The following is a 14,615-nucleotide window of genomic DNA, read 5'->3' as shown; positions in this document are numbered from 1 at the left end:
CTTTGTGTGTGCTCAAAGATCCCTGCATCTGCATCCTTGTGTTTCTACCTATCCCTTGCCAAGCTTTGTGCTGCCTTCACCTCTCTTTTGGCTATCTTTCCCCTACTCCATCAGTCTGATAAAGGTCCCGACCCAAAATGTGGCCTGTCCATTGTCTCCACAGATACTGCCTGACCTGTTGAGTGCCTCCAACACTTTGAGATCTCCAACACAAAATGCCGGACAAACTCAACGGGTTATACAGCATCTGAGGAAGGAATGGACTGATAATGCTTTGGGTTCTGACCCGTTGAGTTCCTCCAGCACTTTATCTTTTTCTCAGGATTCCAACATCTGCAGTTCCTTGTAACTGTCTCACATTATTGGACACATGAGAAGACAAAGGCAAATTCATCCAACTCAGAAGGAAGACACGTATATTTTAATTAGTTTAGAGATACAGCATGGAAACAGGCCCATCGACCCACCGAGTCCACACCAGCCTACTATCACCCATACACTGGTTCTATGTTATCCCAATTTCACATTGCACACACTAGGGGCAATTTTACAGAAGCCAATTAACCTACATATCTGCATGGCTTTGGAAATGTAGGGGTAAACCAGAGCACCCGGAGAAAACTCACACGGTCCAGATGGAGAACGTGCTAACTCCCCAGTGACAACAGCCGAGGTCAGGGTTGAACCTGGGACTTCAGAGCTGTGAGGCAGCAACTCCACCGCTGTGCAGCCCCAATTCTATAAGCAAAACAGAAAGTGCTGGAAGAACTCAGCGCATCAGGCAACATCTGTGGAGGGAATGCACAGATGATGTTTCAGGTCCAGATCTGCTGAGTTTCTCCTGCACTATGTGATTCTCTCAAGATTCCAGCATCTACAATTTCTCATGTCTCCACGTATCCCTGTAATACAGTTGTCTAATCGTAATGCTGCAGCCTTCAAAATATAGTGCTCAGTTTTCACAGTGCAAGACCCAAGGAGAGCAACCAATCAGTTTTAGCTATGCAGATGGAAGGAGAAGAAATGGCCAGGACATTAGTGATAACTCTCTGGCTCTTCAAATCAGAGCCAGGGGTGGTTTACGTTGACCCATGGACATGGAGAGTCTCACTTGAGTGGCTGATCAGTAGGACATCACCTCCACCATCTCTCAGTTCCTGCCACGTCTCCATTTGACATTTGCACTCACAACCCTCAACCCACTAAAGGCATTCTTGGCAGCTAATGAATTTGAATTCATTATTATGGCACAGTGATAGAGTTGCTGCCTGGCAGCGCCAGAGACCTGTACGGCGTTTTGCATTCTCTCTGTGACCGCGTTGGCGCTCCTGTTTCCCATAACGTTCCAAAGACGTGCATGTCTGTAGGTTAATTGACTTTGGTAAATTGTTCCTAGTGTGTAGGATAGTGCTAGTGTATGGCTGATCTCTGATTGGCATGGACTCAGTGAGCAGAGGAGCCTATTTCCACGCAGTATCTTTAAACTAAATTACATGAACTAAAGATGTTTTCAGTAAGGGCGGTTGCAAATTTATGACAATGCTCAGTGATGTTTGGGGAAGGAGTGGACATCGTCACTCAGTAGGCCCATATGTTCCAGACCCTCTAATATGTGTAACTGCAGCTGGCCAAGGCTTTGATGAGGCCGCATTAGAAGTATCGTGTGAAGTTCTGGTCGCCCCATTACAGCAAGGATGTGGAGGCTTTGGAAAGGTTGCGGCAGTGATTTACCAGAATTCTGCTTGGATAGCACGGTATTAGTTTCAAGGAGAGGTCACACACACTTGGACTGTGTGCTCGGGAACATCGGTGGCTGAGAGGAGACCTGATATAAAATTATGAGAGGCATAGATAGGATGGAAATATCAAAGAATAGAGGGCGTATCTTGAAGGCGAGAGGGGCAAAGGAGATGTGCAGGGCAAGTTTTTTTACACAGTGATGGGTGCCTGGGACACACTGCCATGTGTGGTGGTGGAGCATTGTCATATGTACTGAGGTACAGTGAAAAGCTTTTGTTGCGTGCTAACCAGTCAGCGGAAAGATAATACATGATTACAATCGAGCCATCCACAGTGTACAGATACATTATAAAGTGAGTAATGTCAATAACATTTAGTGAAAGATAAGGTCCAGTAAAGTCAAATAAAAGAGACTCTGAGAGTCTCAAATGAGAGATGCTCAGGACTGCTCTGTAGTTGTTGGTAGGATGGTGCAGTTTAGCAGCATTTAAGAGGATTTTAGATAGGCACATGGATATGCAGGGAATGGAGGGACATGGGTTATGTACAGGCAGAATAAATAAATTAAACTTGGCATCATGTTCGGCATGGACATTGTGGGCTGAAGTGCCTGTTGCTGTGCTGTAACTGTTCTGTGTTCTATGTCAGAGTCGTACGGCAGGGAAATAGACCCTTTGGTCCAACACGCTAGTTGCAACCAAGATGTTCCATCCTAGCTAGTTCCATTTGCCCGAGTTTAGATCATATCCCTTTAAATCTTCCTGACTGTGACTGAGGGAATTTGGTAACAATAATCAAACAGTCCTCCCTTCTCTTTACAATGACAGCCAGGAGATGGACATTGAACGAGGGCTTCAAGAACGTTTCCTCGACACCATGAAGTCAGACACATGCCCTTGAAATAAGTAAACTGCAGAGGGTGCATCAAACCTCCAATAATGCCAGTTACTTAATTGAGGACTTGGACATCTTCTCTGGAAATGAAGTACAGGAGGATGAGGGGTAATTTGCCCAGAGTAGCGGAATCGAGAACCTGAGAGGTTTGTGGGGCTGGAAAGATTTACTAGGAACCTGAGGGGTAACATTTTTTACAAAAAGGGTGGTGGGTGTATGGAACTAGTTGCGGAGGAGATAGTTGAGGCTGGTACTATCGGAAGGATTAAGAAATATTTAGACAGGTATATGGAGAGGAAATGTTTAGGGGGATATGGGCCAAACGAAGTCTGGTGGGACTAGTGTAGATGGGGCATGTTGGTCGGTGTGGGAATGTTGGGCCGAAGGGCCTGTTTCTTTCATGTATGACTCTATCTCTATCACTGTTATGCGACAATGCTGTAATACACTCTGCACTCTGGTATTTATTCTCTTCACTCTACCTGTTGTACATGTGGAGACACAGGGGTCTAAAGATAGGCCCAGACCCAAAACGTCACCTATCCGTGTTCTCCAGAGGTGCTGCCTGACCCATTGAGTTTACTCCAGCACTTTGTGTCTTTTTATTGTACATGTGCGTGGTTTGATTATATTCTTCTATAGTATGAAGTGGTGTAATTTTGGATAGCACGCAAATAAATCTTTTCACTGTATCTTGGTACACATGACAATAATAAACCGACAGCAATAATAATATGATGTGTTGCAAGATTTACAGGCTCTTACCCTTTCAGGATCGCCAAGCTGCCTTCACTGTCGTGTGTTAATAAATGGGGAGAATTCCTTGCTTGGCTGACTTCATGCATGACCTCAATCTGTCGATGGGAGGGAAAGCGAGAGATCCAATTTCATTCAAAGTCATTCCCTCTCAATGCATCACACATCAACAGGGTCAACTTATTATTACACCTCTTGTTATCTCTTGTGATAATCCTCTTGTTATCATATATTCACCAGCCAACAATGGGCCATTATGGGCTCCACCCTTCCAGAGGTCATCCGTTACCATCTGAAGAAGGGTTTTGGCCTGAAACGTTGCCTATTTCCTTCGCTCCACAGATGCTGCAGCACCGGCTGAGTTTCTCCAGCATTTTTGTGTACCTTCAATTTACCAGCATCAGCAGTTCCTTCTTAAACACGTCATCCATTACCAGCCCTGATTTGTTCTGGCCTGTTCTCGCCTCCAGTTTATTCCCCACCCCACTTCTACTTTCAGTGCACAGAAGGGTTCCGACCCGAAACGTCGCCTACTCCTTTTCTCCAGAGATGCTGCCTGCCCCGCTGAGTTACTCTAGCATTCTGTGTCTATCCGACTCCTTCCTACACTCAGTGAGATTTGTCTTCAGGTAAACTCTCTCTCCACAAAGGTCTGACACTAATGAACCTTGACTTCAATTAAAACTCACATGCCCAGCTATATTCAAGATGACCACTCCACAATAAGTACTTCTATGTGTGTGAAGAGTTTTATGATTTTCCGAGGTACAGGAATTATATTTCATAAGTTCCTAACCTTTGTCTCTCTCTCCCAAATCCTACCCCGGCAACAGAACACTACAGACCACCCCCTACACTGCCATGGGTGTTTCCTAACTGTCTATTTCTGCACTACTGTGTTTTTTGGAGCAACCTTTTTCTTTTCATGGCTTGTAGAATTAATGTGTCATTTATGTCTAATTGATGTTTTTGCGGGTTATCCAACTATGTTCCTGTGATGCTGCTGCACACAAGATTTTCATTGCACCTGTACCATACCGTGCTTGTGTACGTGACAATAAACTTGACTTGGCTCTCTAGGTTGTCATTGAGGTTGCAGAACTGTACATAAAGTGTGGTGTCAGGGAACCGCACGCTGTTAAAACAGTCACAACCCCTTCACCAATTACCTTCCTTATGCTTTGTGGTTTTCTGGAGCTCCTTTTTCCGTATAATGGAATTTCAAACGGGAACCTCGAAACAGGACTCGACTCCACACCTGGGAAATAAACGCAGGGAGTTGAAAATGTCCTGTCACATCTCCCCACTCATCACCCCATCCCTCCCCTCCTTTATCAACCTGATAAACTAACACCAACGATCTTCCCACCTTAGAAATCTCCACAAAGTCCATTACATAGAGTCCCACCTTCCCAATTCCTTTCCCATCCTCCTCCTTCCAAACCCAACCTTCCTCATTGCCCTCCCCATCCCTTTCACCCTTCTACCAACTCTCCATGAAACTGGGTGCCTCTTCCAGAAGCTCGAACCTACTCCCCAGAACCTGCCCTTTCCCATGTCCCATGTCATTTGGGAGAATTAACTTTAGCATTACGTAAATCACACTGAAACAATGATCCAGAAATCAAACCCATTCCAGGTAGATGAAAACAGAAAGAATGCCTCTCCTTATTAATGATGGATGTTGAGTTCAGTAAATAATAGGTGGCACTTTAAGACTCGAGCTATTTAAGGTGAGTTCATATTACGCAGCCATTGTCAGTGACACCACTGTCGATGAGTCTGTAGGTTGTGTGTGTGGTTCCGTCCACAGTAACATTCACTCATATTGTGTTTCTGCAGTCAGAGTAAAACAGAGGCTGTGATCAAGGCGGCACAGTGCTGTAGCTGGTAGAGCTGCTGCCTTACAGCACCAGAGACCACGATTCAATCCTGACTTTGGCTGCTGTCTATGTGGAGTTTGCACGGTCTCTACTGTGACCATGTGGGTCTCCTCCGGGTCCTCCGGTTTCCTCGCACATCCCAAAGATGCGTGGGGTTGTAGCTCAATTAGCCTCTGTAAATTGCCCCTAGTGTAAGGAGTGGATGAGAAAATTGGATAACATAGAACTAGTGTGAACAGGTGATAGATGAGTCGATGTGGACTCAGTAGGCTGGAGGTCCTGTTTCCATGCTGTATTCCTTTGAACTAAACTAAATCAAACAACACATCCACGATTGTAATCCGTACAACTTTAACTCCATTATAGTATTTTGTTATGACATGGATGAAGGTCAATAGACAATAGGTGCAGGAGTAGGCCATTCGGCCCTTCGAGCCAGCACCGCCATTCAATGTGATCATGGCTGATCATCCTCAATCAGTACCCCGTTCTTGCCTTCTCCCCATATCCCCTGACTCCGCTATTTTTAAGATCCCTATCTCGCTCTCTCTTGAAAGCATCCAGAGGCAGAGAATTACACTCACCACTCTCCGTGAGAAAAAGTGTTTCCTCGTCTCCGTTCTAAAAAAGTTCAATTAGCCCATCAATTACATGTTGGCTCCCATAAGTTCATAAGTCATTGGAGCAGAATTAGGCCATTTGGTTCATCAAGTCTACTCCGCCATTCAATCATGGCTGATCTATCTTTCCCTCTCAACCACATTCTCCTGCCTTTCCCCTCTTAACCCTTGACACCTTGACTTTCTACACCTCCTTTCTAAAGGTGCATCCTTTTATTCTGAGGCTATGCCCTCTCCCAGCAATCTCATTCTCTTCCTTATCTCCCACCAAAATTCTCAATCATCCACCTACACCAGGAGTAATTTACAACAGCCCACCAACCTATCAGAAGGAACTTGGAATGTGGGAGGAAACTGGAGTGCCCGGAGGAAACCCACACATTTGCAGGAAGAGCACGCAAACTCCACACAGACAACACCCAGATCGTGATTGAACCCGGGTCGCTGAAGGCGTGAGGTAGAAGGTCTACCTGCCGTCCTCAATGAAAAGGAATCCATCAAAAAGGGACTTAATTGACTATAAAGTGTTTGGGCCGTCGAGAAGTGGTGAAGGGTTCTACAGAAATACAAATGTTTCCTAAGTCAAGTCAAGAGTCAAGAGTCCCTCATGTGATGTGTACCAACAACTGAACAGAGACATTCCTTCTTGCAGCAGCATAACAGGCCTGCAAACACATTACACATAGATAGCGTATAATAGACAATAAATAAATTAATTAATAACTCCAATACTAATGCAAAAAAAAGCCCGTAGTCCATAGTGCAACCAGAGACAGTGCGTAGAGGATCATAGTTGCTGAGGTTCGTGTTGTGCAGAGTTCAAGAGCCTGATGTTTGTTGGGAAGAATCTGTTCTTGAACCTGGTGGTCACGGTTTTCAGACTCCTGGATCGTCTCAATGGTAGCAGTGAGATGAGAGTGTGGCCAGGATGGTGTGGGTCTATGGTCAGTGAGATGAGCGTGTGGTCAGGGTGGTGTGGGTCTATGATCAGTGAGATGAGAGCGTGGCCAGGATGGTGTGGGTCTATGGTCAGTGAGATGAGCGTGTGGTCAGGGTGGTGTGGGTCTATGGTCAGTGAGATGAGAGCGTGGCCAGGATGGTGTGGGTCTATGGTCAGTGAGATGAGCGTGTGGCCAGGGTGGTGTGGGTCTATGGTCAGTGAGATGAGAGTGTGGCCAGGATGGTGTGGGTCTATGGTCAGTGAGATGAACGTGTGGTCAGGATGGTGTGGGTCTATGGTCAGTGAGATGAGAGCGTGGCCAGGATGGTGTGGGTCTATGGTCAGTGAGATGAGAGCGTGGCCAGGATGGTGTGGGTCTATGGTCAGTGAGATGAGCGTGTGGTCAGGGTGGTGTGGGTCTATGGTCAGTGAGATGAGAGCGTGGCCAGGATGGTGTGGGTCTATGGTCAGTGAGATGAGCGTATGGTCAGGGTGGTGTGGGTCTTTGATGATATTGGCTGCCTTTTTTGAGGCAGCGCCACCTGTGTATCCAATCGATGGCGGGAAGGTCAGTACCCACGATGGACTGGGCAGTGACCACCACTCTCTGTGTTCTCCTTCGCCCCTGGGCTTTTGAGTTGCTAGAGCAGGTCGTGATGCAACCAGTCAGCATGTTCTCCAGCGGACACCTGTTGAAGTTCCTCAAACTTGTACGGAAGTAGAGGCGTTGATGTACCTTCAGTACGTGCAGCATAGTGATGATGGAACAGAACCACACAAGGTGAATGTTTCCAGCCCATCCTCCAGTGGTGACACCCCCTCGCCACCCACACACAGTCTCCCAATAAAAACATGGAACTAATCACTGACTTCAGTAAGGGGAAATCTGGAGACCACGTATTGGTTTTCATTGATGGGTCGGTGATGGAGAGAGTTAGCAACTTCAAATTACTGGCTGTTAATATCTCAAATGACCTAACCTGGACGCAGGACACTGATGTACTCATCAAGAAAGCGTGGGGTTTAAAGAACCTTGCTATGTCTCTGAATACTTTCACAAACCTCTACACACGCATTGTAGGAAGCTTCGTGACAGGTTGCATCATGTCCTGGTACAGCAATTCCATTGCACAGGATCACCAGAGGCTGCAGAGAGTGATGGACTCAGACCAGTCCATCACGGGTACATCCCTCCCCACCATCGAAAGCATCTACATCAGGTGCTATCTCATGAAGGCGGCATCTATCAAGGATCCTCACCATCCGTGACGTACCCTTTTCTCACTGTTACCATCGGGCTGGAGGTACAGTAGCCTGAAGTCCCACACCACCAGGTTCAGGAATAGCTACTTTCCTGTAACTATCAGGTTCTTTATCTGACCGGCAGAGCCCTAATGCTCCCTCGACAACGGAACACTGTTCTTCCACAACCATGGACTTGTGTTTTCTTCAAATTTATGTATTTGCATGAATGTCTTATGATTCGTACAGTGTTTTCTGACAGAAGTATGTGCAATTTATGTATCATTTATATCTCTGTGTGCACGTACCTCACTGTAGTTGAGCGTGTGACCCTAAACCCGACGTGACAAGGGTATTGTGTGCAGTTTTGCACCCATATCTGAGGAAGGATGTGCTGGCATTAGAGAGGGCCCAGAGGAGGTTTATGAGAATGATCCCAGGGATGATTGTAGTTAATGTATGATGAGCGTTTTATGGTTTTGGGCCAACACTCGCCAGAATTTACAAGGAGGGGGGATGTCATTGAACCATACTGAACAGTGAAATGTCTAGATCAAGTGGATGTGGGCAGGATCTTTCCACTAGTGGGAGTCCAGTACCAGAGGCCACAGTGTGGCAGCACTGGTTGATGGGCCACGCACTGTACATAGCCTTCGGCTGTTGGGGGGGGGTCACGTGTCCCGGTGACGAGAGATAGGGGTCACGGTTTGGTCATGGGTGCCCCTGGGGAGTATTTAAGGGTTAATCGCACGCTCACAGGGTTGGTGAATGAGGAGAGTTAGTGTAGAATAAAGAACCAGTATTTCAGACAAACTTCGTGTCTGCCTTGTTCTTTAACGGACAACTCCGCATCTGCTACTATAGCCTCATAATAAAAGGATGTGCCTTTGGAAAGGAGAAGAGAAGGAATCTCTTTAGTCAGATGGTGGTGAATCTGTGGAATTCATTGCCACAGACAGCTGGGGAGGCCAAGTCAATGGATATTTTTAAGTTTGACAGATTCATGATCTGTAAGGGTGTCAAGGGTTATGGCATGAAGGCAGGAGAATGGTGTTGAGAGGGAAAGACTTGGCGGAGTAGACTTGATGGGTCGAACAGCCTAATTCTGCTCCTATGACCTGAACGTATGACAATGGGGGTACCTTGCTTGGGTGTGAACAAGGGGCTCTTCACGACGTCTGGCCGGGGAGCCACGGGCTGCACCGGTCGAACGTGTTGGACCGCCAGCTTCTTGAGAGACGACTGCCGCTGCTCAAACATCATGTACACATTGTCGAGCTTCTCGTGAACCATCTGTATCTGCGCCTGTGAAGGGGATTATCAACAACAGACAGCATGAAGCAACAAATGAAAACTACACTGAGATCCGTGGCTTTAAGCTAGACCCTCGGACTATCTTTAATTGGACTTTATATTGCACCTTTATCCAGTATCTATACACTGTGGGCAGCTTGATTGTAATTATGTATCGTCTTTCCGCAGACGGGATAGCACGTAGCAAAATGCTTTTCACTGTACCTCGGTACAATAAATAAGCTACTATTGTTAATGAATTTCTTTGAGAATCTCTAAAAATACAATCCAAAATTTTCCCTGGAGCTTTTTTAGTTTAGTTTAGTTTAGAGATACAGCGTGGAAACAGGCCCTTCGGCCCACCGAGTCTGCGCCGACCAGCAATCACTAATAATCTAGTGCTATCCTATGCACTATCCTATCCTAGACAATTTACAGAAGCCAATTAACCTACAAACCTGCGCGTCTTTGGAATGTGGGAGGAAACTTGGAGCACCCGGAGAAAACCCACGCGGTCACAGAGAGAACGTACAAACTCCATACAGACAGCACCCATGGTCAGGATCGAACCCGGGTTTCAGGGGCGGAGAATGAGGGGAGAGGTTTACAGAATGTTGCCTGGATGAGGCGGAATTACCAACAAGCTGAAGTTCGACAGACTTGTATTGTATTCTCTGGAGCGTCGGAGGCTGAGGGGAGACCTGATGAGGTTTATAATTACAGGAGGCAAAGATAGAGTAGACAGTCAGAACCCTTATCCCAGGATGGAAATGTCAAGGACTAGAGAGCTTAGCTTTAGAGGGGCAACATTTAAAGGATATGTGCGCGGCAAGTCTTTTGTTTAGAGCGGCGGGGCTTGTATACTCTGGAATTTAGAAGGATGAGAGGTTATCTTATTGAAACATATAAGATTATTAAGGGTACACAAAAATGCTGGAGAAACTCAGCGAGTGCAGCAGCATCTATGGAGCGAAGGAAATAGGCAACGTTTCGGGCCGAAAGGACACGCTAGGGGCAGGAAACATGTTCCCGATGTTAGTGGAGTCCAGAACCAGTTTAAGAATAAGGGGTAGGCCATTTAGAACGGAGATGAAGAAAGACTTTTACACCCAGAGAGTTGTGGATCTGTGGAATTCTCTGCCTCAGTAGGCAGTGGAGGCCAATTCTCTGGATGCTTTCAAGAAAGAGTTAGATAGAGCTCTTAAAGATAACGGAGTCAGGGGATATGGGGAGAAGGCAGGAACGGGTTACTGAATGTGGATGATCAGCCATGATCACAGTGAATGGCGGTGCTGGCTCGAAGGGCCTAATGGCCTAATCCTGCACCTATTGTCTATTGTTTACGCAGTGAGTGACCAGTGCCTGGAATGTGCTGCCAGGGGTGGTAGTGGAGGCATGAAAGATGCTGTTAGATAGGCACGTGGATATGCAGGGAATGGAGGCACATGGATCACGTGCAGGCAGAGGAGGTTCGTTTAACCTGGTGTCATGTTCGGCACAGATAGTGTGGGACAAAGAACCTGCTCCTGTGCTGTTCTGCTCTATATATTCCAAAGATAATTTAAGAATTCTCTATTTCCATTTGACTTCACTTCCCCCACAAGCAGCAGATGAAGCCAACGTTAGTAAAGCTACAGTTTATCACAATGTGAGGTTTTGTTTTATTTGACATCATGTTTGGCATGGACATTGTGGGATGAATGACATGTGTTGTATTGTACTGTGTTCTAAAGGATCAGATCCTCCAGTATGATAAAAAAATAAACTAATGGGTTAAGTTTTGTCAATGGGTTATCAAATTTGCCATTCGATTTTTGCCATGTTAACAATACTCGATTTATAAGCCGCTGTAGACTTTGTGTTTGCAGCTCAGACCCCTGGAGATCCCGGGACTGCGGTGAATAGCATGGCCATCAGTGTGTCCCTGAACCAAAGTGAGTCGCGTGACAAGGAGGAACTAACATGAACTGTGAACAGAAAGAGAAGTAAAGAGACAAAGAAAGAACGGATAAACAGAGATTGATATGGATAAAAGCAAAAGGTAGAACAAATGTCAAATCTGAATCTTTGATATTTAAAACCTCAAAGTAGAGTAATAAGTAGAACAAGGAAAAAGATTCAGAATAAAACTGTGTGGCGACACAGAGGCACAGCGATGGAGCTGGTGGCTTACAGCGCCAGAGATCCGGGTTTGATTTTGACTACAGGTGCTGTCTGTGTGGAACTTGCACATTCTCCCTGCAACCACGTGGGTTTTCCCTGATTGCTCCGGATTCCTCCCAAATCCCCAAAACGTGCGGGTTTGTAGGTTAATTGACTCCGGCAAAATTGTAAATTGTCCCTAAAGTGTAGAATAGTGCTAGTGTATGGGGTGATCGCAGGTTAGCATGGACTCAGTGGGCCGAAGGGCTTGTTTCCACATTCTATCTCTAAAGTCTAAAGTAAAGGTATAAATTCCTCACTCTCGGCACGTGACATTAACGTGCAAATCCACCAAGTTCTCAAAAACATGAAAAGCTTGGAATGGGAAAATGGTGACCATTGGAATGTGACCTCCAAATACTACCAGGGCCGGCCCATAGTCAACAAAGCCATCACAGGGACAGGGAAGTCAAAGCACAACGGACTGATGTGCTTCTGACAATCATAACCAGCGGCAGCAATGACTTTCATGCACATACACACACAGACTCTCACGCATACAGACACGGGTACACAGACACGCACACGCACAGATGCACGCACATACAGATGCGCACACATACACAACATAGGCACACACAGAAACACAGACAGACAGGCACACATAGACACGCATGCAATCACGGACCCACATACTGCCAGACACACAGACACCCACACAGGCACCCACACAGACAGACAGACACACAGACACCCACACACACAGACACACACAGACACCCACACAAACACCCACAGACAGACACACAGACACCCACACACACAGGCAACCACGCAGACAGACACACAGCCAGACACACGGTCAGACACACAGACAGCAGGTATCGCTCGGCAGAGCCAAGGGACGTTAAACTTGGAACTGAAGAATCTTATCAGCCGGGGACGATTTGACTACAAGAAGTATTTTCACTCGGAGCGTGGGCGTCAGTGACAGTCACCGGCCCATCCCATCTCGCAGAACTGGAAGCTGCCTCTCGGGGTAAAATTCAACAATAGTTGGTGAAGGAGATTCATGTACAGGAGAAAGGAGTGCAGGAGTGGAGCAGTGACCCACAAGCAAAACACTGTACATGAGAGTGTGGGTGTGTGAGATAGTGGCAGTGAGTGAGTGTGAAAACAAGTGAATGAGAGACACACAGAGTGTATGAGAGAGAGAGTGAATGAAACTGTGAGGGACAGGGTGAGTGTGTGAATGAATGAGAGAGTGTGAGTGAGACAATGAGAGAGAGAGAGAGAGAGAGAGAGAGAGAGAGAGAGAGAGAGAGAGAGAGGGAGAGAGAGAGAGATAGAGACAGAGAATGAGGGAGAGAGATAGATAGAGAGACAGACACAGAGAGACAGACACAGAGAGACAGACACAGAGACAGATAGAGAGAGACAGACAGAGAGAGGGACAGAGAGAGGGACAGAGAGAGGGACAGAGAGAGAGAGAGAGAGAGAGAGAGAGAGAGAGAGAGAGAGAGAGAGAGAGAGAGAGAGAGAGAGAGAGAGAGAGAGAGAGAGAGAGAGTGGTAGTGGGATAACGAGGGGCGAAGGTTGAAGGGGTACAGCTGAGCAAGTGGTAGGTGTCAATGACCAGGAACATCCCACCATGAATCACCCCAGTAGCTACTGATCCGTATTGCTGGATCTCCGCAACACAGTTGGTCAGTGTTAAATACCTTATTGGGAGTTGTAAGGATGTCTCCAAACTCATTGAACAATTCTTCGGCGTCACTCTGCAGGTAACCTCTGGAGTTTTCCAGAAACTTGTCGATCTCCTGCAGAGCTTGCTTGGCGCCCTGCTGCGCCTGGCACTTGTCCATGGGCTGGGAGGCCAGGAGGTAGGCACCCTCGTCACACCACTGCAGTACCTGTGGAAACAGCACACGTCAGCGCACCTTCACAGCCCTCCGTCAGTCCTCCCCCTCTACTCTCACAACGCACCAGCTGCTCTGAGAAGCCCCACATTGAATGATTCTTCTTTTAGATTAGAGATACAGTGTGGAAGCAGGCCATTCGGCCCACCGTGCCAACCAGCGATCACCCCGTACACGAGCACTACCTTACACACTACGGTTAATTCACAATTTTACCAAAGCCAATTACCCTAATTATGTCTTTGGAGTGTGGGATGAAACCAAGAGTACCCAGGGATAATCCATGTGGTCACAGGGAGAACGTACAAACTCCGTACAGACAGTACCTGCAGTCAGGATCAGGAACTCTTGCGCTGTAAAGGGCCTGTCCCACCAGCATGCGATTGCATGCGTCTAGCGCGACCAAACGTGGTCGCTTGAGGCGTACGGCCTTGCGGGGCCGGTCCCACTTCGATTGGCGGAGGCGTATGGAGTTGTGAGGGGCTGGTCCTGACATCGCGCGGGGCTCTAAAAAATTTGCACTGTCCGAAAATCCCGCGCGCCAACGGCCTGTCGGCCCGCAGCCGCATTGAGGCCTACGCAGCGCCTCGACGGACGTATATGCAGCGTCTTGACGTCGTACGCAGCGTCTTGACAGCGTACGCCTAGCGCGTGGCATTGCGTGATTACGTCACTGCCCGGTGTGCAGTTGCATGATGACGTCACTGCCCGACGCCGTTGTAAAGTCCAAATTCAGTCGGCCCGCCTCCTGCCCAGCTGATTGGTGAGTATGATGTCGGGACCAGCCCCGCACAACTCCAGATGGTTCAGCGGTACGAATTGGGACCGGCCCCGCGCGGCCATACGCCTCAAGCGACCACGTTTGGTCGCGCTAGACGCATGCACTCACATGCTGGTGGGACAGGCCCTTTAGGCACAAACTCTACTGGTACACCACTGTGCTGAATGGACCCAATAGTATTCTCTACTTTTAGGTAGCTACCAACAAGTACATCCCCACTTCCCCCAGGCCTCTTTCACCCCTCTCATCTCTGAGCCCCACCTGAACTCGCATACATTTCTCCCTTTCCCTTCCACCTACATTCATTCCTCTGGCTTCACATTTTGTGCTTGATCTCACCTTTTCTCACAATTTTTGTCTTTTCACTTCTGGCTTTTGCCCGCCCAATCTGCCCAATAACCCCCC

General features: G+C 47.3%; 1 protein-coding gene and 1 long non-coding RNA gene across 5 annotated transcripts in view; one reads left to right on the top strand and one right to left on the bottom strand.

Annotated features, from left to right (window-relative positions):
• Positions 1-14,615, bottom strand: part of mcf2 (MCF.2 cell line derived transforming sequence) — a 93,624-nt gene that overhangs the window by 26,392 nt on the left and 52,617 nt on the right. For all 4 annotated transcript variants that reach the window (XM_033030302.1, XM_033030303.1, XM_033030305.1 and 1 more), the window contains 4 exons: positions 13,232-13,423; positions 9,218-9,380; positions 4,560-4,648; positions 3,400-3,488 (listed from right to left, as the gene is read on the bottom strand). In XM_033030302.1, the coding sequence (XP_032886193.1) occupies positions 3,400-3,488; positions 4,560-4,648; positions 9,218-9,380; positions 13,232-13,423 (533 nt within the window). The remainder of the gene's footprint in view (positions 1-3,399; positions 3,489-4,559; positions 4,649-9,217; positions 9,381-13,231; positions 13,424-14,615) is intronic.
• Positions 213-10,346, top strand: LOC116978978. The gene is made up of 3 exons (XR_004413608.1): positions 213-235; positions 674-679; positions 10,325-10,346. It is a non-coding gene; the product is annotated as an uncharacterized LOC116978978 (long non-coding RNA).

Source organism: Amblyraja radiata, chromosome 12 (assembly GCF_010909765.2).
Source record: "Amblyraja radiata isolate CabotCenter1 chromosome 12, sAmbRad1.1.pri, whole genome shotgun sequence".
In the NCBI taxonomy this organism is placed as follows: Eukaryota; Metazoa; Chordata; class Chondrichthyes; order Rajiformes; family Rajidae; genus Amblyraja; species Amblyraja radiata.
This window is presented reverse-complemented; position numbering and strand designations above follow the sequence as displayed.